Source organism: Mirounga angustirostris, unplaced genomic scaffold (assembly GCF_029215605.1).
Source record: "Mirounga angustirostris isolate CCGP_5_RB_7025 unplaced genomic scaffold, mMirAng1.0.hap1 SCAF_1, whole genome shotgun sequence".
Lineage (NCBI taxonomy): Eukaryota > Metazoa > Chordata > Mammalia > Carnivora > Phocidae > Mirounga > Mirounga angustirostris.
Window position 1 is genome coordinate 73,762,198 of NW_026991709.1, and position 26,027 is coordinate 73,788,224.

At 45.1% G+C, this 26,027-nt stretch overlaps 1 protein-coding gene across 4 annotated transcripts in view; it reads left to right on the top strand.

The window, feature by feature from the left end:
- Positions 1-9,141: 9,141 nt before the first annotated feature.
- MB21D2 (Mab-21 domain containing 2) overlaps positions 9,142-26,027 on the top strand; it is a 117,944-nt gene continuing 101,058 nt past the window's right edge. Inside the window, exon 1 of one of the 4 annotated variants that reach the window (XM_064580936.1) lies at positions 9,142-9,857. In XM_064580936.1, coding sequence (XP_064437006.1) covers positions 9,647-9,857 — 211 coding nt within the window. In that variant the 5' untranslated portion in view covers positions 9,142-9,646. The other 3 variants (XM_045903149.3, XM_064580979.1, XM_064581096.1) reach the window with 3 other exon arrangements.

Consider the following 26,027-nt stretch of genomic DNA (forward strand, 5'->3'; position numbering starts at 1 on the left):
TGCCTGCTCTACAGATCTGGGGGCTTGTCAGCCCTCCCAACGACACGAGCCATTTCCTTGAATATTTCTCTTTATATACGTTGGTGCTATTGGATCTGTTTCTCCAGAGAACACTGACTGATAGGGATAGCACATATATCCTGTTTATCATTTGAATTAAGGGACTTACTTGACCATAAGCTCCAGGAGGACATGAACTTTTCCTTTGTTCACTGCTATATCCCAGTTAGAAGTTCAATAAATATTTGCTGAATAAATGAAGGAATAAAAAAGACAGCTTTATGGAAAACACCACTGCTGGCTATTGACTAGGTTTGAACCTGCCCTCACATACCTTGGCTCTTGTGCTGATGCGCATGACAGGAAAAAATCCCAGTCCTGCCACTCTGGGTGTTCCCATAGGCAAGTCACTTCCATTCTCTGAATTTTATTATCTTCTTCACCTGTATGATTAAGATTTTGATCTGGTAGAACTCTCAACTTCCCCACACCCTTCTTTGACATTTTTCGTTTTGATGCATGGCTATAATATCCTCAATTTTGCATCTATTTTTTGTCATCATACACACTGGAATATTATTTATTGCCTGATAGTCATTTCTATCATTATGAATCACACTATCATCAATTACTACCAAGCTTTATAAAGTTGCTCTTTTACAAAGTACTTGAAAACTTCAGCCTCCATTTCTAGGACCAGACTCCTTCCGTATCTTAGTTGTAAGGAAATAAATAGACTCCCTAAGGTTTTTACCAGAACTACAATTCCTTGTCCACAAGTGCTTTACAAGTCAGCTATAAAGGCCCGTATATTCATTTATCCTGCACCTAGATTTCAGAACTTCCAACCTTTGCTTCTAATTTTAGGGCCAGGAAATTATTTTATAGCTGTTTTGCAGGCTTTTATAAATACTTCCTGCAGGGCTTTCTTTGGGTACTTTTTGTTTCCTCTCATCCTGTGGGGAAAAGGATTTCTGGAGTCTGAACATACCTGCTGGGCCCTCGCTGGGCCCTGAGAACACAGAGGTCATATGTCTACGCCCTGGGGCCAAGCTGCTGAGTAAATTTCAGCCGCAGGTCTTGCTTCAACCCCCACCAGCAGAGAATAGGAGGCTATTAGCCAAGATGTACCAAGGAGGGGGGTCTTAATGCACTTACAGATTATCTTCTCCCCATTTCAGGCTACTTCTATCAGAGCCGGCGTCCTAAAAACATCCTATCATGGAATGTCAAGCTGTGCAAGGGTAAACTGGGGAAAAATAAGCAAATAAACAAAATGTACCAAGAAATTGTACCCAGCACAAGATCGCTTTATTTGTCTTTTCATGTCAAAGTCACAGTTCCAGAATGTCATGCCTGGATGATACCGTATTCTATTCATTGACACTTGAGGAAAAGGAGTTTCAGAGATGAGGAGAGGCTTTTCCACTGATCATGGAACTAACTAATGGGCGAAAGCCAGGCTACCATCAGTCTCCTGGATTCCGTTCCACTGATTTTATCTAAGTGTATTTATTCATAATGCATATCTATATACCCCCGCTTCCCCCCCCAAACTTTTATGAGACAAATCATAATAAAATGCATATACTCACATCCCCAGGGCAGTTTAAATAGACATGAATCATTAGAGATTAAATAGAGGGAGCTGTGGGGTTTTCTTTTCTGTCTTTCTTCCTTTTTTATATATTTTTTTTCTTTTTTCTTTTTTTCTCCTGTTTTCCCACTAGGCTATGTGGACGCACTGGGGAATTTGAGGGTTTCTTTGGTGTGTGTTTATGCTCAGAAACTACTAATAGAGAAAGCATAATTTGAAGGAACGGTCCAGGAAGTATACTTAGGGTTGTGTGTGATAATGTTGTCAGAGCTGGAAGAGTGTCAGCATTCCCGTCAGCTGTCCTCTCTCCAGGTTTTGCAACTTGCAATTTAAAATGAGTTTTGGATCACAACTCAACCCACCAGGTCTTGGATCAGGGGAAATAACTCCTTCTATTCATGTACTGTACTGGGCGTGGGGGACAAGAAAGCCGTTTTTCAAATAAGCTTGTTATATACTGCAGAGTTTAGAGAATCTTTTTTTTTTTTTTACAAGCTTTAGAAAACAAAACAGGCATCACTACCATTCCCTGATCAATTTTATAGGTCTGCTCAGAGAGCCAGCTTCTATCATTATAAAATAAGTGTGTAAATAAATGTGTTAAAGGCAATACCTATTTTTTCTTTTCCGTGAGAGCTTCTGGAATGGGGATCTGGGTGTGGGAGGTGGGTGTGATGTCTGTGGCATGTCTATACCATGGGGTAGAAAAAATAGCCTGCTAGAATTGGACAGTAGGAAAGCCAGAAACAATGAAATATGAATACATTTTAAGCTTAGAAAAAGAAAGACACAATCCTTAATCTTAGGTCTTTCTGTGAAAATAGATAGAAAACACCTTGTGTGAGAAGTTCAGAACTCAAAATTCTGTTGTGAGGTGGATCCTTGTAGGAAAGGAGTTCTCTGTTGTTATATTAACTGACAAAAAAATCATCCAGTCATAGCTTCTTAGAGCTGAAAGGCACCTCAGGGGTCAGAGTCTAAGCTCCTGACCAAGTCAGGAACCTCCTCTATTGTAACCCTGACGAGTGGGTAACATGGCTCTGAATACCTCCCATGATGGAGAGTTTATGAATTCATAAGGCAGCATATTCTGTGCAGAGTGGCCCTCGTTAGAAAATGCTTCTGTATCCTGAGTTGAAGGCTGTATTTCTGTAACTGCCGCCCATTTTAGCCTGTTCCACCTTCTGTAGCCATCCAGAAAAAAAAAAAAAAATTAATTTTCCCTGTGATAGCCCTTCATTTGATCATTAGCAGCAAAACAAACCAAACATCTCCAATCTACACTGACAAAGTATAGTGCTCCCCCCTTAGCCCAGGACGCAGTACCCAAGGTATATACAAGACAGGATTGATGTGGAGGGTGTGGAGCTGGGCCTTGGGGCAGGTTTAACAGCTAGAAGGGGATGGAGCAGTGTCCAGAGATTGGTAAGGGTGACACCACAGCTTCCCCAGAACAGTTGAGGAGGTTAAGGCATTTGCAGAAAGACGATTTCCAGAGCAATTAATCAGTTGCTTTTTCTTGCCTGGTGTATGAAATGAAGCAGACTAGGTTTCCTCAAAGGAAGGGAGAATTGAAAATTTTGACTTAATTTTTTTAAGTTATTTTTGTCAGAAAATTTGTTGAACAAATGGCTTGTGCTCAGATTTTAAGGTAGAAAGAGAGGAATAAAAGGTTTTGTTTGCCATGATGGAACTTGAACTGAGCTTTCGGATCCGACCGTACGTGTGGAATGTTGGGTGAAGTGTAAGGCTCTCTAAGACAGAAGACATTTGCTCGTGTTTTTCTGGATACTCAGTGGACTGGTAACAACACTCTGAGGTTTGATGCAAAGAACCTGAGTTTGGGGCCACAACCAACCACCTGCTTGTTCATTCCCTCTTTCATTTATCAGACATTTATTGAACACCTACTATGAGCCAGCACCAGCGATAGGCACTGGGAGCACGTCTATGATCAAAATGGACATAGCCGCCGCATACACGCAGGGTACATTTTTGTGGGGGAGACAGACGAGTTCTCAGGCAAAGATAATGGCATTTGCGAAAGACTGGTGACAGAACCAAAGGCAATGAGCAGCTGTTAGGAGTCCCCATGACCTAGACTTGGGGGGGTGCAAGTGGAAGAGATTGGGGAAAAGCCATTTGCAGGAAATGACATCAAACCAGAGAGCTGAAGGATGACAATCACTAGCTGGTGGCCTCTCAGAAATCACCATCTCTCTGAGCCTCAGTTTCTTATCTCTAAAATTGGAATGAGAATAACAGTCCTGACTCACCTGCTTTAGTGGGAGGTTGTGAGAATCCACAAACAGATTTTTGTGATAAGTGCTCTATCATTGTAAGAAATGACAATTGTTAATAATTGTTATCAGATATTGTGTTATCTCCATTCCTAGACTCTATTTTCTTTCCACACGTACAGATCTGGCTCCTTGAGCACAGCAGGAGCAGAGAATAAAAGGACAGATTTGGGTGCAGAGATTTACACTGTGACAATTTATTTCCAGCTTGAGCCCCCAGGGCCTCAGGGCTACTGGGCACAGGGGTGAAGGTGAAGGTGGAACAGGGCCCTCTGAACCAGGTGCGTGGGTCAGAGGGGGTGTGCTTCACTTGGGGTTCCCCTTGTTAGAAAGAACAGACTGAGTCAAATGGTTATCCACACTGTCTGGGGACCTCACTAACACTTACATGGCCCAATCTCACCAGAGGTAAAATTACCCCAGCAGGGTTGCATGCCCCTGAATCACTTTGTGAGATGCCAAGGAGATTCAGCTCAGCTCATCCTGATGGTGGGGAAAAGTAGTGGCCCAGTAATTCCAAATGGCAGCACTTCCTGGTTTACTGAGATTTAACTTTCAAGAGCAAGGAGTGCATTTTGCCCAAGGGCCAGGTTCCTCTTTTTATTAATTCTGGTCAAATTTCAGGGGATTTTCCATGCCCCATCTGGTGGCCTGGAAACATACTAAATGTTTACTAAATTTGTATCTTTGGGGTAAATACCCAGTAGTGCAATTGCTGGATCGTAGGGTAGCTCTGTTTTCAACATTTTGAGGAACCTCCACACTGTTTTCCATAGTGGCTGCACCACCCTGCATTCTCACCAACAGTGTAGGAGGGCTCCCCTTTCTCCGCATCCCCACCATCATCTGTCGTTTCCTGACTCATTAATTTTAGCCATTCTGACTGGTGTGAGGTGGTATCTCATTGAGGTTTTGATTTGCACTACTGGGTATTTACCCCAAAGATACAAATGTAGTGATCCGAAGGGGTACGTGCACCCCAATGTTTATAGCAACAATGTCCACAATAGCCAAAGTATGGAAAGAGCCTCGATGTCCATCGCCAGATGAATGGATAAAGAAGATGTGGTATATATATACAACGGAATATTATGCAGCCGTCAAAAAACTAAATCTTGACATTTGCAATGTCATGGATGGAACCAGAGGGTATTATGCTAAGCGAAATAAGTCAATCAGAGAAAGACAAGTATATGATCTCACTAATATGAGGAATTCTTAATCTCAGGCAACAAACTGAAGGTTGCTGGAGTGGTGTGGAGTGGGAGGGATGGGGTGGCTGGGTGATAGACATTGGGGAGGGTATGTGCTATGGTGAGTGCTGTGAATTGTGTAAGACTGATGAATCACAGACCTGGACCTCTGTAACAAATAATACATTATATGTATCAAAAACTAATGATGTAATGTATGGTGATTAACATACAAAAAAAAAGAATAAAGCACTTGCTCGGGACGAAACTTAAAGAAAAATGTTTACTAAATTTGAAGTTCCTTTGAGAAATAGAAACTGCACCATCTCTACTATTTGGGCAGGTCTACTTTCCCTTTCTGTGCCCTAGTTCTCCTATCTGCAAAATGGAGATGGTGGATGGGATTTCTCCCCAAGTTCTTCCACCATCAACATTCCATATGTCAGTGATGTTTGCCTCTCTTCTTGCTGCCTACAGTTTCAAATCTAAGAAGCTTGGGCCACTTCCATTTGTTAGGCTTTTATTGAAAATCCAACCACCCTAGAAGGCCAGATCTTGTAGCCTGGGCTGCTATTTAAATCTCTGTCAGACCAGAGCAACTTTGTTTAAAATTATATTTTGTTAATCCATCATGTGGATGTGGAGCTTGCTATTTTTAATACATGCTCTGAACAGCCCAGTTATTCAGGGCTGAGAGTTTGCCACAGAACTTTAGAGCTGAATTTAAAAACAAACAGCCCCAGAGAAGCAATAAGAAGGCTGCTTTCACAAGCTAATAAAATTCGGGAATGGAAAAGTAGAGGGGCAAGTTTTACCTCTGAGCAGGACAGCAGCTTGGGAAGGCCGTGAGTTTCTTTGCTCTCTTTGATGCTGGAGGAGCAAGTAGAGGAATGACCCTCATTAGTGCTTGTTTAGATGGCAGACTCCATTGACCTTTCCTGAGTCATTTGTCAAAACTCTGGAAATGCGCACTTTTGTTACAGGACTGGGGCACATACCTTCTAAAAATCTCTCTCTCTCTCTCTCTCTCTCGCTTCACTTTCCCCTCTATTTCCCTTCCTTCTTTTAGGCCATATAACATACACGGAGGGAAAAAGGCATGAAAACAGAAGCATTTAATGAAATTAAAGCAGAAATACCTATATTTATAACAACTCTTAAGTGATTGTTGGGAAACCATAGAAAGCTTTCACTGAAATATGTAATTGTAGCAAAAATCACCTAAATACTGACTTCCTGGACTTTGAGAGATGAATTGTCATTCATTCGTTTATTTATTCATTCATTCAAACGTACTAGTTAAGGTCCTAAGATGGGCCAGGGACTGTATTAAATGCAGTGTTTACAAAGCTTGCCCTTGAAGAGCTCATGAGTTTACTGGCGTGCAGAGATTAAAAAGCCTCCCAAGAGCCCAATTCAGGAAATTATGATTCCTGATCCTCTTTTTTATTTTGCCAATTCGACAAGAGATATTTATACCATCTTATCAGAGTTCTATAAGATCATATAAAAAGTATTTCTTTTTCTCTTCAGGACATCCTCTAAACATAGAGGCTCATTAAAGTTCAGTGATTCATAGAATTCTGATCTGGCTCATGTAAAGTAGAACAGACAATGCAGAAGAGAGACCATTTATTGACTCACTCATTCAAAACATCCAAGGTCCAGGGCTAAGGCACAATCAGAGCAACTTCTGCTAACTACCCGTTTTCTCTCTGTGAATAGAAGAATCACAAGAAAAGGTAGAGGGCGCCTGGGTGGCTCAGTTGGTTAAGTGACTGCCTTCGGCTCAGGTCGTGATCCTGGAGTCCTGGGATGGAGTCCCACATCGAGTCCCGCATCGAGTCCCGCATCGGGCTCCCTGCTCGGCAGGGAGTCGGCTTCGTCCTCTGACCCTATCCCCTCTCATGTGTTCTCTCTCAAATAAATAAATAAAATCTTTAAAAAAAAAAAAAGAAAAGAAAAGGTAGAAACAAGAGAAGAGCAATGCCTCATTTATGCTTTCGGAAATTAACGCAGAAAAAGTGTCTCCGGGCACCTGGGAGGCTCGGTCCTTAAGCGTCTTCCTTCAGCTCAGGTCATGATCCCGGGGTCCTGGGATCCAGCCCCGCATCGGGCTTCTTGCTCAGCGGGAAGCCTGCTTCTCCCTCTCCCACTCCCCCTGCTTGTGTTCCCTCTCTCTCACTGTGTCTCTCTCTGTCGAATAAATAAATAAATAAAATCTTAAAAAAAAGAAAAAAAAAGAAAAAGTGTCGACTTTTTTGCCGGAATTATTTCAAACTGTTATCACGTAGGTTGGAGGTTGTTACTTGCATGGGTACACTAGGATCTTTCCGATCCATGGAATGTCGGTGCCTCAGCCAGCTGTCTCACAAATGCCTACCATTGATCATGAGAGAAGCACTGGCAGATGGGAGTGGATCGATTGGTGTTGGAGTTCCAACCACTCGCATAGCTTATACCACTGCCCAGGTAATGGTAATAACCCTCTCAGATGAGAAGTCAAGGCAGCATAGAAGACCTGCAAAAGCCAACATTTATTTGGGCATGTATCCTCTTTAATATTGAGTGGGTAAGGAAGCTCGTTTCAAGGAGAAGGAAACCAAAAGCAAAAGAAATTAACTGGTTCTGCCAAAGTTCTTCAGTCGTTACTGGATTCAATAAACTTTGAGGACCTTCCTCCGGGGCTAAATGCCATGGGAAATATGAAGACGGATATGATATAGTCCTTATCCTAAAGAATCTCATAGTTTGAAACTTGCATTAACAATGATAAAGCAAGGTCAAAATTCATCAGTGCCACCTGAAAGTTTCTGAAAGGGTGCAATGGAGGTCCTAAGGAGGGGACTTTGCCACCAGGTTGGGGAGGGGTTGGGGAAGGCAGGTATGGAATTGGCTTTGGTGTAAGGTTGAGAAGAGAGTAAGGAGGGGAGAGAAATTCCAAAGTAATGTCAGTGGCCAGATCTGTGTTTTGTAAACATCACTGCCAGCAACGATATGGAGAACAGGTTGCAGAAGGGAAAGAATTAAGTTTATAACAACAGAATTAAGTTTATAACAACAGTTTAATTACATATTACGTCAGGCATTGCACTAAGTGCTTGACCCACTTTATCTCATGTAATCATTAAACAATCTCTGAGATAGGAATTACCATCTCCATTTTATGGGGAAAGGAATGGCAGAACCTGGACTAACAAAACAGTTTGTATTCTTGGCAGTGAGAACTTGTAAGAAAATGAAAAAGCTCCTATCTGAATCAGGGACTGTGGAATAGAGAAGAGATGGATTTTAGAGAATTAGGAAGACAACTGGTTTCTAAGAACCAATAGGCCTTCTAAGTGTTTGCCTCAGAAACCACATAAACACTAAAAACATCTGTGAGATCCTATTCGGTCTAAAAGGACAATGACTTAGATGGAACCTGCCCTGTCAAGTAAGTATAACTCCATTGCAAGAACTCCTTTGTCTTATCACTGTCCATCCACCCAGATTCTGGCACTCTGCCTGGCAAATGGTGGGTGCTCAAATGGTATTTGTTGAATGAGAGAATTCTCACCTGGACATTCAGCATTCATTGCAAACCTGGGGCAATTCATTCTGTCCCCCCTGCCCTCCACCCACACTTTGGTTTTTCCGAAGAGCAGGCTGTGCCTCATTAACTCATTATACGTTAAGTTGAATAAGGTGTTATCCAGGAAAATTAATTGCCTAGGGCAAAGATAGAGATACTGTAGTGGCTAATGGGAGAGTCTATATGGCCCGTGGTGGGCACTGTTTTTTGATATGCTTAATTCTATCATGTTTGGCAATCTACGCAGAAAAGGGCAGAAGATTGGTTTCATATTCCTTAAGGCAGGTTCCTTCACCATCTGAGGCACTTCTTGAGATGGAAATGCTCCCACAGAGATGTCCTCGCTCAGAACGCCGCCCTTAAAATCAGAGGAAGACTCCCCTCTCCTTGAATGAGGTTGGCAAGCCCTGCCCCCAAAGGGGGTGGAGGTAGAGAAAGAATACGTCCACAACTCGCACGTCTGCCTGAGTGCAGATTGGCAAGTGGCATGGGCGTGCAGACCCCTGCCATTTATTTATTTTTCTTTCCACTGGGTGCGCTGTCCCTTTAAATGGGGACGCTGGTGCTGGCTCCGTAACACCGGAGCCGGCAGCTTGTTGATTTCAGAGCTGGTGAATTTCACATTGTTTCCACTTCACTTTCCTCGCTCCGAGGGCGGCTCCAGTTGGCTCTACGAGCGCTGTCGCTGCTGCCAGCGAGGGCCAGGGGAGGGCAGGGACCTGCAGCATCGGGGCCGGCGTGGGGCCTCTGGGAAGGGTGTCGGGGCCCCACACGCACCCTCGCTGCAGTCAGCTGCTGCCGAAGCCGGGACGCCCGGAGCGCGGAGAGCCGGGACTGCCAGCCTAGACGCCCGCCGGCCAGCCCGCCCACGGGCCGGGGCCGCAGCCAGGGAGCCGGCGAGGGGAGGAGGCCCGGGGGGGCGGGGTGGGGGGCGGGGGTGGGTGCTGCCGCCGCCGCGGAGCTGCTACTCGGCGCGTTTTGCATGAAGATGGCGGCTCCCACCGCCAGCAAGGCAGCCTCCCTGGGCTGTAACAACAAGCCAACGTTCCCGGAGCTGGATTTCAGGTCAGGAGCTCGGGTGGAGGAACTGAACAAACTCATCCAAGAATTCACGAAGCACGACCAGCGGGAATACGACGACCAGAGAGCGCTGGAGATTCACACAGCCAAGGATTTCATCTTTTCCATGCTGGGTAAGGAGGGAAAAGGGGGAGGTGTGTGTGTGTGTGTGATGGGAAGCGTGGTAGAGAACCCATTCCCCCCTTCTCGTGCTCTCTTTCCTTCTTGGTTTCCTTCCCGGAGCCGGGTGCCTGTGGTAGAAACCATCCCTGTTTCGCCTCTTCCCTTCTTTCTCCGCCGCAAGCCGAGCTCCCTTCCCTAGTATACTTTGCGCCGGGTCCCCTTTTACCTCCGTTCGCGGGCTCTTTTGTTAATTTCTCACCGCCCGGGGGGCTTGTAAGCCGGTGAAGTGTTCGTGGTGAAACATCTCACTGTTGGAGGGAAGCCCCTGGAAGCTGCGCGGTTCAGGTGAGACCCGGAGGCGCCTTTCGATGAAGGGATTTGGCCCCGGAGGTTCGGACCTGCGCCTTCCGATGAACGCCGAGTCTCGGGTCCCGTCTTGAGCTTGGGGCGCGAAGACAGCTCGGGGCTCTGGCTCCGCGCCCGAGCGACAAGTTGCTTCTCTAGTCTTGCGGCGCGGCGCTGTCATGCCAAGCCCCCGGTGACCAAACTTGTTGGGTGTTCCCTAGTAACCCGCTCGAGTAGGCTGGGCGCCCGGAGTTCCTGCAACTTTGATTTGCCAATCGACTTCCCTTTGAAGCGCTCGGAAGCATTTCCAGTGCTTCTCCAGGGCTCTTGCTGAGCTCAGGATTTCTAATTACCAGCTCGAAAGTGACCAGGCTCAGAGCTCGGACCCCAAGAAGTGCCAGCCCCCTCCTCTTTGTTTCTGCGCCGGAGACGCCGGGGGAGAGAATAATGCCGCCACTCCCACCCCCAAGCCCGGCACCTACAGGTCCTTCAACAGATTGTCGGATGGTGTGTATAGGAAAATAATTAAGCAAGACCTGGAGACCAGATCCCTTCTCAAGTGTCCTGTCGTTCGAATGATTGCTACTGGGGTGGAGAATGAGTGTCCGCGGCTGGGAGCCTCCCTCCCACGTAGCTTGAGGCTCCACCGGTGCAACCCTGGGGGCATGCAGTACGTGGCCTGGCGGTTAACGTTGCGCAGAACGGGGATTCGAGTGTAGCGCTGTCCTAACACGGTGCTCTGTGCCCTCTACGAACCCATCCTCAGCCAGTTTTCCAGGTCGTGGAAATTTTTTTGAAAAAGGGCTTTGACCCCAGAGGAAGACAGAATTTTTCGCCTTCCTGCTACCTTTTACTTGGATTTTAGCCGGCCGTCGGTCGTTGCTGGTTCTATCATTAGAGTACCCTCTTTCCTCTCGGTTTTCTTCCTCCCCGAAGCCCAACTCCAACTCGGGGGTTTTACAGATTGAATGTTTGGGGCCGGTAATAGTAATGCTTTGGGAAGTTGGAGAAAGTATGTGAAAACTTGGGGCTGGATTTTACGTTTTGCTCCACACTGCCCAAGTGTGTCCTAAATTCTCTATGGGGTTGAAAAGCTCTCTCTGTTGAGCTACTCGACCACTGAACTGTTTATATGAATGAAATGTATTTCTTTCTTTCTTTTTCTTTTTCTTTCTTTTTACAACTCCTTAACCTGGTGGGAATGAGCTTCCAGATCTGAAAACCAGTACAGTGGTTGTCCGGAGGGTGGGGATACACAGAGAAGGCTCAGGGCAGTGATTTCAGTTGCTTAATCATGGCCTTTCTCTTTGACATAAATAATGGAAGTCTGCCATGGCATCAGTTCTGATGTCTCCTGCTCTAGGTGCTTTTCTAGAGAAAGGTGCTGGGTCACCATCACTCAGGATAATCGTGAAACAGAAAATGGGAGGGGAGAGGGAGGGGGTGTCAGTTTAAATACCCCACTCTTTAGGAACTTGTATGCTAACCCCATGGCTGAGACACAGATTTAGCAAAACCTTCATCCACATATGAAGGGTGAATTATTCCAGGGTGCTTAATGTATACCTGCATTTAATGTCACCGGAGGCATTGTGTTGATAGGTAAGCTAAATTACCTTCTATTCCTTTTTATCCGGTTGACCTTGCAAGAGAAGTCTTTCTTGCCCCCGCTGGGAATTTGATAATTCCACCTGCAGGAGAGAAAATTCAGGAGAGTGTCATTTAAGCCTTTTGCCCCTCTGGACACTAGAAGGCAGATGGCAAAATGCGCCTGCCTGTGTGTGGTGCTGCATTCATTTGTGAGTTCCCTGCTTTCCTTTAATGAGGTGCTGGCTGCTCTAGACAAGTGAAGGTTTGGCGACAGCCAGGGTCCCCGTGTGGATTTACTTTTTCTAAAGCGGATTTTCGCTTGGGTTAAAAAACAATCTCTTTTTGTGCACTTTGTTTCACTTGCCACAGCCTTGAGTCTTTCATGAATATGCAAATAAGGTGTCTTAATGACCCTCAGCTTGTTAAGGTGTCACTGGGGTGGCACCAGGCCCTCATTTCTGGGAGTTTTTTTTTGGGGGGGGCGCAACTCATCTTGGCTTTGTTCTGCCTCTGTCTGAGCTGTGTGTACCTGAGGATTGTCAGCAGCTTAAAAACATTATCCCCTCAGACAGAGTGAAATGGTAGAGAAATGTGGTGCAAGCCCCTTTAATGGAGCTGTGGATAACCCTACCTCTGTTTTTAGGCAGCTGGGGTGATGGGGAGCAGCCACTCTCTCTGTATAAAATTGTTAGTCTGGACCCAAGGCCCCTTCTCAGGCCCTTTTTGTATGGTCTACTTTGGAGGCAACTTTATGCAGAAGAGTATAAAGTGGTGGTAGACAGTTGTCGTCATCAGTGACCTGTCAGCCCCAAGAAAGTCCATTGTCCTATCAAAGCAGGGTTCCTAATAGGCTGTGGAGTTGGTCTGAGCCTGTTGGTGGTCACCGCGGTCTCTGTGATCTGTCCTGACATTCTGTGTTTGTACAGACATTCTGATTCCTTTGAGGCAGATGTTGGCTGGAAACATCTAGACTCACTCTTTATTGCTCTACACCTTGATCTTTTAGGAGACTGATTGCTGTTATTATCTAGTTAATATTTGAGAGCCCAGATTGTGTGAGAGGCTGGCAGTGCATAATAAACACCATTTATCAAAATTCAGGGACATTGCCAGAGTTCATTAATGTTTTAATAATATTTGGTATTTGCATAATGTCTCTGCCAGCTCTTTTGTTATCTTCATTCCCTGGCGAGGTTGGATGGAGACTGGTTGTGTCCCCATTGAACAGATGCGGAACAGGGGCTATGCAGAAGCTGTAGAAGCCAGGAAGGAGACAAGCAGTCACTTACCCTACAGTCCAAATGGTAGATCATGGCATAGTTATTAGGACAGCTCTCATTCACTGATTGCCTTTTCAGTGACAGGAACTTTGCATGGTCTTAGGAGTAGGTATTGCTTTCCCATTGCACAGATGAGGATAGTGAAATTTCCTGGGGTTAAGACCCATCCAAGGTCTCAGGGCCAATAAATGGTACAGAAGTTGCTCAGACTCACAACATCCTGCCTCTAAGACATGTTCCTCTTATCCTGTTTGAGAAACTATTAAGAATAAAGTAGGGGGAGACCAACCATGAGAGACTATGGACTCTGAGAAACAAACTGAGGGTTCTAGAGGGGAGGGGTTGGCCTGGTGATGGGTATTAAAGGGTTCTAGAGGGTTCTAGAGGGGGATGGGCTGGCCTGGTGATGGGTATTAAAGAGGGCACGTACTGAATGGAGCACTGGGTGTTATACGCAAACAATGAATCATGGAACACTACATCAAAAACTAATGATGTAATGTACGGTGATTAACATAACATAATAATAATAATAAAAAAAGAATAAATGCATTAAGTCCAGAGGACGGGCTTTGTTTAAAAAAATTGCTACCTCTTTCAGGATTTTGTTTCTGATTTCAACTATCAGTGTTAGTGTGATCCAAGCAGCATCTGAGCTGATTTCTGGAACAGTCCGAGTTCAAGTATTTTAGTCCATAATAAAATCACTTGTTTGAATTTCTGGTTGAGAAAATGGTCATTCTAATAAAATGTGGAAATCTTGTAGTTCTAGTCCTAGTCTGCCTCTTTGCTAGCTGGGTGGTCTTAGTTTTTTCATCTATTGAACATGGATAACTTTGTAAACTGAAAAGGAATGTATACGTGATGTTATTATTTATTTAAAGAAATGGGCATTATTAGAAAATCTAGTGAACTTAGGCTGGGATCATTTCGGTAGGTGGGTGTCAGAAAGAACTAGGGAGTACCGCTAGAGGTAGCCTAGGAGAATATAGGCTCTGGCTGTAGAAGGCGGGACTAATTCTACCTTGCACTGCCATTTGTTAAGCTGCTACTGTGTTCTGGCCATTGTGCTAACCACTTCGCATAAATCCATCAGTTTATGTCATTTTCTTCCAGAAATTTGTGTGGATAAATATTGTCATGCCTCTGCATTCCACAAATACTTACTGAATGTTATACTGCCTGCCAAACAGGATGCAGGGTCCCGAGGAATGAGTGGAAACTTGGAGAAATTCATATAGGCTCTTGGAAACCCCTCTCTCTTCTCCTTTGCCCACAGCCTCCACGAAAGTAGTTTGCTAGCCTCTGTGTCCTCTTAGGTCCATAAATACATCGTAGCCACCTCAACATCCTATCGTGTGGTGCTTCCGAGGGCTGCTAGACCTACCATATTTTTAGGCACTTTCTATGTCTTCACAGCAGACCATTTTGAGGCCCGGCCTTTCCAGTGTTTGAATGAAATTTTTCTCTTAATGAATTTATCCAGCAATGTTTATTGAGGGAATTTATTCTGTCATTGCCTTGTGGGCCTCCAAGTCTTGGTAAGTCCCTTAGAGTTCTAGTCACTAATGTGATGTATCTGGATAACGGGCAAGATCATATTTGAAGTCTACTCCAGCGCTGAAAGTATTATGTGTCTAGGGCTGGGAGAGCCCTCTGAATATTTATTTTTGCTGCTAGTTCAGTTGGTTTCAGTTCTTCCTCGGTGGCTCTGGGCATTGCTGACCTTCATCCTTGATGGAAGAGTTCTAGAACTGTTGATGATTCTGGGTCTTCCCACGATGCCTTGTTCGCTGCCCATTGGATATTGCATTGCTCATGATTAGACTGGGTCCCCTTTTGCTTACACAGAAATATTAGATTCTCTCTTGTCAAACTGAGAACTTGTCATTGAATATTAGCTCTTTAGACTCTCCTGCAGCTCTTTTTTTTTTTTTTTTTTTTAAACAATTTGGAATCTCTGATCCCCTTTCAGACCTATTGAATCAGAATCCCTGGAGCTCCCCAAATGGTCTGATCAGCACTCTGATATCCTGTCCTGTGTTAGGCCCGATGTCATGCATTTCCCATCCGATAGAACTGCTCCTATGCAATGAATATGATCCCACTTGACATGGAGGCTAGGACCAGTGTGAGCCTAATGAGTCGATATGCCTGCTAGTTCTTGAAAATGGAGTCCTTCCACCTGGGACAAAGTCAGGGAGGCATGGCGACTGCACCAGAGGTTGTCATAGGGCTTTACAACATTATATCATTTAATTGTCACCATAGCCCTTAGAAAAAGAACTACAGGGCAAAATTAGGAACTTCCCAAGTGTACCAACAGGGAAGTGGCACAGCCGGGACTTAACCGGGGTTGGGCTGATGAAACCCTTGCTTTTGACAGACACTACTCTGGTGTCAGGAGTGGGAGGAGACCTGGATTCTGGCCCCCACTCTTCTGGTTATTTGCTGTGTGACTCTGGGCAGGTCACTTAGATTCTGAACCTCAATTTCTGAATATGTATGTTGGGGCAAATAATTATAGCTACCTCATGCGTTCGGGTGCATTCAGTTCTGAATCTGAAAACCTTGGTGCAGGACAAACGAAGGACATGTCTGAATTCTAGTACCAGCTCTATTCTGTACTGTGTGGGATGTGTGTTACCCGGAATGAGTCTCCTAGCCTCTTTGGAACTTCTTTTTGTCCATTTTCCAATTATAGAAAATACAAAGAATAAAGCAAAATCATTCCCCCATTCGACTCACTATTAATATTTCGACATGCATTTTTTTCCCCTAGACATCTGTGTTTATACACACACGTATACCCACTCATACTTACGTGCACACAGTTTTACATCATATGGTTGCATGATTTCTCTTGGTAAATTTATCAATATGCTGTCATCTCCCACACTTTAGAAAAAGGAGTACTAATCTAAAACAAATGTTCTTCTAGCTTCTTTCATTCATCTTTTATCCCAAAAGAAGATACTGCTCGAGAATTTAGAGCACATTCTCTGACTTAATCATTGGGGGTGTTGAACCTTGACATTGTTGACTTGTGAGGGTTTTACCCGCCTTCCAGGGCCATCCTCTAGTTGTACCTTTGCATGCTCTGGATGGTCACAGAATATACCCATACTTCTCACTTCCTTCCTTTGCTTGGACTGTTTTCTCTGTGAGGATTTCTTAACTTAGGTCCATGGAAATAATAACATGGAGTGTGTGAACTTGAGTGGGAGAAATTACAGCTTTATTTTTATTAATCCCTAACTGAAATATAGCATTTTTCTTCCATTATAAAAGTAAGTAATAAGTCATAGTAGTATTAGCAGGACCTATGTTTTCTCCTTCTCTTGCCACTAGAAATCAAATATTTTCATTTCACATTATAATTGTTGCAGATATCTCAAAAAGTTGTTTACTTCTGCTGTGAAATGACAGTGTCTCTTAGATTTGCTGCTAGATTTCATGTAATGCAGTAGTAAAGAATCACATGTATTCGATCACAAATTTATTTTTTAAATGTATGGTTTTGCTTTAATATTGATTTTCTTTAAAGTCCTGTGTATTTTTATCATGTTCATAGGCTTCACCAGCCTGTCAAGGTAATCTATGTCACAGAGACTGTTAAGAGTTTTAGCTTCTAAGCAATGACACCTTACCTCTGCTTCCTTTGCCTCCTTCAGCTCCAACTCCCAATGCCGTTTGACTCATGAAGCTTTCCAGTAACTCTCCAAGGAGAAAAAAAGTTTACCTTGCCTCTGTGTTCTCCTAACACCTGGTCCCCCTTTTATAGCCCTTAGCTCATGCTTCCCCATACTAGGTTAAAGAATCCAAGGCTTATTTATCTTTGCAGCCCTCAGTGGGGTACACAGTAGGTGCTCACAGAGTGTTAAGTGATTTGATTCACTCTGAAAGAGCCTTTCTGTATGAAGCTGCTTATTTCAGCCTCAATTTCAGGAGTGAGCACTTTCTGACATTGTCTCTAGAATATCCCCTTCTGGAATGCCATGCTAAGTGGGCTTTTCTGGAGTCAAGAAAATCTTGATCTGATCTTTTTTATTTGGTAGGGGAGTTTTTTCTCGATTCCAAGAATAATAACCTTAAGACTTACTATAGGGCAATTTAAGAAATGTGCCAACTGATTGCTGTAGCTTTTTGGCCAAAGCCAGCAAAGAGTGAGTTGTGGGAATGTCCCCTTTCCCGTAGATCTTGACTTTTCTTCCACGGCCAACGGGGGTCCTCATGGAACTCCTGCGTGGAAGTTCCGCTTTTGGGGCTTTACAAAATGCAGAGAGGGCATAAGTCATCTTTCCCACGAAGGTGTTTCATAGGCATATCAGCCAACCTCCAAGTTTCCAGATGCCTGCTCTGGAACCCAAATTCTAGCAATTCTTTATTATAAACTGCTATTCTTTGCCATCTGTAATGGTAAGTTACCTTTGTGCAGTGCTTTATAGATTATAATGCACATTCACATTTGATGTGGAATGGTATTATTCTCTGGACAAGCTTTTGGGAAAGGTTGTGTAGGAACTCTTAACCCCCATTCACCAATGGGGGTGCTGAGACTGTGGGAGGAGTTGGAGGTCATGGAGTACATTGTTGTAGAATAAGACTCAACCCAGCTCTCCAGTGTCTTCTGCCGCAGCACATGGTCTGCAAAGAACCTGCGGCCTTTTCCACCTTTAGACATCTTCCATGGGTTGCTGGGGTGAGTCTGTATTCCCAGACAAGGGCAAAGGTAGCAGTTTTCATTCCCCTCTGGGCTTTCCTGCTCTCCCCTTGGGCCGAGGATAGCTAGTGAGTGAGGCTGGCTGAGATTGGAATGGGTAAGTACATGCCCCATAGGGCTGCATTCTCCAGGTCTGATTGTTAGGCCTTGCCCAGCTGGTTCTTAGGGTCTGTGTTGGTGTTCGCCATGGACCTGGGTGAGTACTTGCCTCTGCATGATCTATTTAAGGACATTCGTAATTATGCTGTTATGGGAGGCCTTTCTCTAGGAAAGAGCTACCTGGTTTTTTGTCCACTTAAGTGCCTTTTCATAAATGCCCTCTGCACAAGATAAAGGGACAGATAACTAGGTACAGTGCTGCTATGAACAAAGCTAGAACAGGGAGCTGTTGTTCAATTTGTTTATTTTTCATATTTTTCCCTCAACACGAGAGGACATATTTAGTGTTGGTGAGTTGAGTCAGTAATGGGAGGTGGTATAAGTTTTGTTTTGGTTTTTGTTTCTCCTACCTAGTGTTTGAATATCTACAATGTGTGTAGAATCGTGTAAGCATTCATTCATGAATTCATACAACGCAGTCGGGAGTGTCTGCCGTGTACTAGTGTTCATTACTGCACCGTGTAAGTGCACAGAGTGCTGAATGAGAGAAGCAAGGTCACTGCCTCCACAGGACTCATGTTCTTGGGGGGATTCAACAAGATTGCAGTATGCAAATAAGCAGGGATGCACTCTATTAAAGAAGCGCAGAAAGTTGTGTGTGGGTAGGCTTTTGAAATGGGAAGCAGAGACGTTTGGAATGGGAAGATGAGGAGGAGCCAACCATCTGAAACGAAGACTAAGTAAATTAGGAGTATTCTAGGTAGACAGAACAGCATGTGCAGAGACCCTTCGGTGGGGGTAAATTTGAAAGCTGCTTAAATTATAGCCAGTCTGACTTGGCCTCTTCAAGGAGGAGTGGTCTATGCGCAGATTCATCCTGAGGTGGAAGGAATGGGCTTGCCTGCCTTGGACTGTAGGGAGCTTCCTGCAGGTAGAGGTTTTCCAGGTGGACCCACCCTTTGGCGAGGCACTTGCTCACAGTATTCAGGGGCTAGGGGGCGGGGGACAATGTAGAAAGGTTGGATTACAGGTCCTCAAAAGGCCCTTTGTAGTCTTATGATTCTCTGATTTCACCCTTGATAGCCCGAGGCTGAAAACATTGAGGCTGAAAACAGTGGATGATTTATGGGTCAAACTGCAGTTTTCATGGGATAATAAAAATAAGGCTTTACTTCTATCTAGTCCTGCATGGTCTACAAAATACTTCCAGATGCATAATCTCATTTTGACTGCTCACAACAACCCTCTGAAGTAGGTGTTGTTTTTGTCTCTCACTTAGCAAGAGTGAGACCTTGGGGTCAAGAGAAGTTAAGTAACTCCTAGTCACTATGAGGTAGAGGTGGGATCCAACTCAAGCCCTCTGAGGCTTGCTTACCCCCGAGTCTCTGTATTATGCTAATTCTAAAAACCTTCTTCCCTGCCCCACCCCACTGTGTCCCAGGGTGTGGAGGCAGTAGGATTTCTGGTCCGGAGAGAGGCCCTGATGGTTAGGAGGAGGAATCCCCCAACAGACTGCAAGTCTGCACGTGCCTGGTACCGACATTCAACTTGTGAGCACTTTCTAGGCCGCTTCAAGATCACCCTTTTAGCAGCCGCAGCTGTTCTTAATAGCAGCTGCTTGTGCGGCGTGTGTTGTGATTAATAAAGGAAACTCAACAGTTTGTTCTTTCAACTGTGCCCTTGGTGGGTGCAGCCCGCTCCCAAGACGGGCTTTGTTTGGGATTGGGAACAGCGCGGTCCTGCTTGTGCATCGTGCAGGCGGACCCCTCGCCCTGCTGTCAGAAGGGGCGGTCCCTCGAGATCAGGGCTGGTGAGCCAAACGCCCACCAGGGACCGGGCAGTAAGGACAGCGAGTAGTGGCAGCTCGAGGAATGCCAGCTGGTCCTCGGTGTCCGAATCAGAGGAATCAGAGATGCCGGGTTGTGGGCGGTACTTGGGGGGGGGGCCATCACTCTCCCCTCTTGTCTGAAGGGGGGCACTGCGGAGTCGTTCCTCGCTGCCATGCTTCCCCAGCTTTACGGTGCATCAGCCTCCTGCTTGTTAAAGCAGATTGCCCGCCCTGCTGCCAGAGCTTCCCCTTCAGTAGGTCGGGTCCAGCCTGAGAATTGGCATTCCTACTGAGTTTCCAGGGGATGATGCTGCTGCTGGTCCAGAGCCCACGCGAAGAACCACTGCTGAGGAGGTAGGCTGATCCGACTTTGGAGGTTTTAAGGGACATGATGGATCTGGATTTGTCCATGAACTCTTGATTTTTGAATATTGAGACTAAAATCAAATATTAAAGGAACATCATGCGGTTTAAAACTGGAGGTCACGTAGCACACTGTGGCTGCCGGTGTATCCCCTCTGATCTGAATACTTTCAGAGAAATCTTTGTGCTATCTGCTCTGGAAACTGAGGCCCAGGGAGGGGTAGTAGTTCATCAACGGCATACAGTTAGTTTGGGGGCAGAATCATGACTAGACCGCAGGTGTTCTGTCTGCTTGCCAAATGTGTGTGTGTTGGTGTTAGTCCTAGTGTACGGTATATGCTAATATACCAAATAAATTCTCCCTTCGAGTGGAAAAACTATCTACATAACTTTGAAAATAATCACACTGAAATAATTTTTTACCAAGCTCCAGGCACAGTTCTAAATACTTTATATTTTGTGTAAGTTGACTAAATTAGTCCTAACCACAGTCCTATGAAGAAAGGTTATTCCTATTCTTATTTTCTGATGAGCATTCCAAAGCACAGAGGGGTTAGATAGTTACCCAATGTCCCAGAGTTACCAGTAGGGTGGGGATTTGAACCCCAGAGATCTAGCTTCAGGCAGAAAGCAGCAAATAATCACAAACTCTCTTTTGTATCTCATTAAACAAACAAACAGAAAACCCTTTCCTCCTGCAAAATGGAAATCACTGATGGAATATTAGTTTTAATTAATGCTGCTAGGAAACTTGGAAATTAGCTGGCCCGAGTTCCTCCCTCCTCCATTTTACAGAAGTGGAAACTGAGGCCCAGAAAGGAAAGGGGACTTAAGCATCGTGAACACTGATTTTACTTTTGGGCAGAGTGGAGGTTAGGTAAGTGTCCAGCAAGTGATTGCTTCCTGAGAAATGTGCTTACCCCTGAGACCGGTCACTCAGTAGCCTCTGCTCCCCCGGAAGGAAGGGTCTGCCTGGGTTTGAAGGGGAGGGCAAGTCACTGACGAGGGGCTGTGCTTGCTTCAAGGTGGGGAACATTCCCTTGCTCCGGAGCCACCTTGCATCATTTGCACTTCTCTTAATTGCTATTAGATGAGGGATGCTACATAAATAACCTCATGGGCACAGTGTATTTCTGGTCTGTCGTGTTTGCCTTTGTCTTTTTTTTTTTTTTTTAAGATTTTATTTATTTATTTGAGAGAGAGAATAGAGAGAGAGAGAGAGAGAGCGCGCATGAGGGGGGGAGGGTCAGAGGGAGAAGCAGACTCCCCGCTGAGCAAGGAGCCCGATGCGGGACTCGATCCCGGCACTCCAGGATCATGACCTGAGCCGAAGGCAGTGGCTTAACCAACTGAGCCACCCAGGCACCCCTGCCTTTGTCTTTTGATTGTTCCTTGTCTCTTTCTGTCTGCTTTCTTTCCTATGGAGTGTGCCCTTTTCTCACACCTGTGCTGTTTCCACAGCTTTCAGCATCATGATGAACATTGTCCGCTCTGAACACCCTGTATGTGTCGTAAGGAAGGGGCTGGCTGGGTGGATGCAGGACTCTGGGTCAGCCTGTGGTTGGGAGGAGGTGAAGCTCCAGGGGCTAGGACGCCTTCTCTGGACCTGAAGGAGAACCACCAGTACCGTCCCTCCCTGCTGCTGGGCTGAGGGCTCAGAGCCTTAGGAGGATTTAGAGAGTTGTAATAGGATTCAAAGAATTATAGAGGAGTTAAGCCAGTGGGGATCTTCCTGAGATCAGTTCACCCACCTCAGCGTTTTGCCGGTGGAGAAATTTAACCCCATGGTGGACAGTGACTGGCTCAAGGTCAAAGTAGTGATGGTTGGGAAATATGCCCCAGCTGTTGGTCAGGGATTGTTCCAAGTGCTTTAAAATCATTAACCCATTGAATCCTCACAGCGATCTTGTGATGAGCGTACTGTTACCATCCCCAGTTTCCTGATAAAGAAACTACAGCAGTTAAGTCACTTGCTCAAGCTGGTAATGGGGGCGCCATTCCAACTCAGGAGTTCTGTCTCTTCCCCCCTTGCACCTTTCCAAAAGTCAAGGAGCATTACTCTCCCAGGCCCTGTGTTGACTGCTGGCATTGAAACGTGAGGTGGTGCTGAGCACTGAGGGGAGGCTGGAAGGAAGGGAAGAGTGGGCAGGATGGAGAAGATTGTGATCGTGCTTCCCAGCAAGCAGTGGCTCATACGGTTCTTTGGGTTCCTGGTCCAGAGCCTTGTCATTGCATCATTTAGCCTTCCTTGGCAGCGCTCAGGACAAACATTCTTCTGATACTTGTGGTTTATGTTTATTGAAAGTCCTTTGTATTAAATCTCATCTTACCCACAGTCTCATTTTGAAAGAAGGAAGGTGTGTCCCAGCTAAGTGATTGATTTAAAGCTATATAAAGGTCAACTGGGCCCTTGATACTCAATAAATTAGGGCAGTTTTATGAAGGCTTTTTCCTCTCTGTCTTCCGATTCCACCTCCCTTCCCAGTGGGTTTTGTTCCAGATTTAGAACATTTAATTAGGACATAGTTTTTTTTTTTCTTTTTTTAAGATTGTATTTATTTGCGAGAGAGAGGATGAGAGACAGAGAGCATGAGAGGGAGGAGCAGACTCCCTGCTGAGCAGGGAGCCCGATGTGGGACTCGATCCCAGGACTCCAGGATCATGACCTGAGCCGAAGGCAGTCGCTTAACCAACTGAGCCACCCAGGTGCCCTAATTAGGACATAGTTAATGTAGCCTGTCGTTGTGGGGAGAATGGGGAGCAGATCTTTTTTTCATTAAAAGGCAGATGCCAAATGTACCTTCGACAAAGTTACTTGGAAATAAAAATTTATAAATTGAGTTGGGTTTTATGTGCATCTGCCTCTTTAGTGTTGTGACTGTTTTTGAAAAGTGAATAATTACTTGTTAAAGTAAATAACCCTGTCCAGTTTCCCTGCTCTGTAAGGGTAGATGTTTGTACATTGACTTGTCTTCAGCATTGGCATCATGCTACAAAGCCAGTCATAGGGATGAAACAACTTCTTGAGATCCTAGTGCTCATGATACAGAAGATTGGAATTGGAATCCTCAGAGAAGCCTCGTTTCCAACCTACTGACTCATGGTTTTCCCTGCGATAAAAGTATTGGTGGGGGGCGCCTGGGTGGCTCAGTTGGTTAAGCGACTGCCTTCGGCTCAGGTCATGATCCCGGAGTCCTGGGATCGAGTCCCACATCGGGCTCCCGGCTCAGCGGGGAGCCTGCTTCTCCCTCTGACCCTATCCCCTCTCATGCTGTTTCTCTGTCTGTCTCTCTCTCTCTCTCAAATAAATAAATAAATAAAATCTTTAAAAAAAAAAAAAAGTATTGGTGGGAATGGAAGCATCCTGGTTTGGTGAACCCATCTGCACAATGTAGCAACTCATGGGAGAGGATTTTTTATCATCCCTAATTCTTGGGGATGAGAGGACTGATGGGCAACGATTTTACTAAGTATTTTTGTCATTCAAGACCAACTGACCCCTGTTCCTGTCCTCTGGATCCCATTCTCGCTGCGGACTACCTCAGCCCTCTGCCCTAGGGATTATTTCTGCCCCCTTCGACTGCAGTTTCTCCTTCTGAGACATTCATGCATGCATTCTCTATTTTTTCACCAGAGATCTTGGAGGACCTCTACAACAAGTCCTCTGCGAGGCAGTAGAAATACGATGCGGAACAAACCTTCATGTTGTTGACACAAGTCTTAGGAGGAGATGGACGATGAAAAAAACCCGTACAGATTGTGACCAAAGCCCTGAAGGAAAAACCCAAACAAAGCAGAACATGTTGCGGTGGTTTGTCATTTCCTCTCCCAATTTGACATGGTTGGCCATGCTCGCCTGAACTCTCCTCCCGTGGCTTCTGTGGCAACATACTCTTGGTTTTCTCCTTTTTCTCAGTTTTCCAGGGGAAGGACAGACTTGAATTCTTTTGTCTAACCCTTGGTCACTGTTTCTGTCTCTTCTTCCTTCACTGTCTCTGTGCTGTCTTATGGTGCTATTTTTTGTCTCTGCGGCTGCCTGTCCCAGCCTGGAACTCTTTACCGCCTCTTTGACAGTTCCACTTGGGTGACCCCAAGGTGCCACAGATTGAGTGTTCAAAGTGAATTTATGCTCCAGAGCAGCTCCTCCTCAGTCAGCCACACCACTATTCACCCAAGTGCCCACGACAGGAACTTGGCAGTCATCGTGAGCTCCCCACTCATCCTCCTGTCCCAGAGCAGATGAGGAACGGAGGCCTGTCAATTCAGCCTCCTTTTTTAAGATCCCACTTCCTTCTCTCCATTCCCCTTGTCGCCACCCTAGTGGGGGCCACTACCATCTGTTTCCTGGATTACTGCAGTAATCTTCTTATTGGGTTTTCTGTTTCCAGTCTTACATCTTTTTAATCCATTGTCCATGCTGAGTTATCTTTCAAATATGCCTAAATCCCCAAGGGGCAGCCTATCATTCTTCACATGAAACTCACACTCCTATTTCACAAGGCCTTCAGAGACACAGCTGCTCCTATCTCTGGCTTCATCCCCTTCCAGTTCTACCATTTACCTCCTGTATACCTGCTGTGAGGTGGGCCCCGTAGGAGGCACTGACACTGCGTTCTCTCTTAAAGTAAAATCCCAAACGTTCTGAGTGTGACCAGAAGGCCTCAGGGCTCTGTCTCCCATGGCCTCTTTGGCCTCATCTTTTCAGATGTCCTCACTGACTTGGTTTCAGTCCCATTGGCCTTTCAGTTCTTGGGAAATACCCCATTGCCACTCACTGAGGCCCTTTGCTGGAATGTCCCATCCCGCCCACCACGTGCCCACACAGCTCATTGACTTCTATTACCCAGAAGATCTCTGCTCCATCAACTCAGACCTTTTTAGGGGGGCCTTTCAGGCCAGCCCAGAACAAGCCAAATTCTTGTAAGCGGGCATTCTACCCTCACAGGTGTCTTAGTCGCACCGGTCAGCTATGAATTTGCAATTATTTGCGATGGATATCTGACTTTTCCCACTGCCATAAAGGCTTGATGATAGTCCCTGGGGTATCTGGTTTTGTTCCTCTTTTTTTGCTTGCCTGAAATATGATTGTTCAAAAAATATTTGGGAGGGGCTCAGTAAACGGTGGTGTTGGTGGCTGTTTTGTTTTCGTTCTAGCAGTTAGGTGGTATACAGTTCATGAGAAGTTCTTGATGGCCATTTGTGTAGTGAGTTTTGAGTACATACCTCGGCGTGGTTAGGGGGCTTTTCTTCCTTCCCCTCCTTGTCTCCCACTTCTCTGCAGCATGTAGGCATGGAATTATAAAAATGTGGACTATAGAAATTATTTAGTCTTAATCACTTCCAACTTTTTCGAAACATAAGGGTCTTTTTTTCTTTCCAGTGAAGAAAATTATAAAGGTTTAAATGGTAGTGGTTATATTTTTACTGCCAGTTCATTGGGGGAAAATGAGTAGTTATGCAAAGCTACAATGGATCTAGATTAACCATGCAAATTATTTTGAGTTTTTTTGTAATAGCATCTACATGTATTTGAAAAATAGTAGTGTGTATGCATTAGAGTGAATGCTTGGAGGGCATATGGATTTATAGCACCAATAACTCCATTCTTCTGTGATCTCTCAGGAACTAGCATCCAGTCTGACTCTTTATTTTACATTTGCATCAGATTTAGAACTGGTTACCAGCGAGCTCAGTTTTCTCAGCATATGTGTTTAATTCGACCAGCATAGTGCTTTTACAGATTTAGAGCAAACATTTAAAAAGCTGGGAGATTTTTCACAAAATCAGATTTCCAACTTGAAAAATTAGAGAGGGCCTGGGCCGTATTTCCTGTATGGCCATAATCACCTGGTACTGAACAGTAAGTGCCTCCTTAAAATTGCCACATTTTCTTCTGTTTGTCATGGTGTTCGCTTCTCTCTATTGTTATATAGCGAGTGGCGAGTAGGATGGG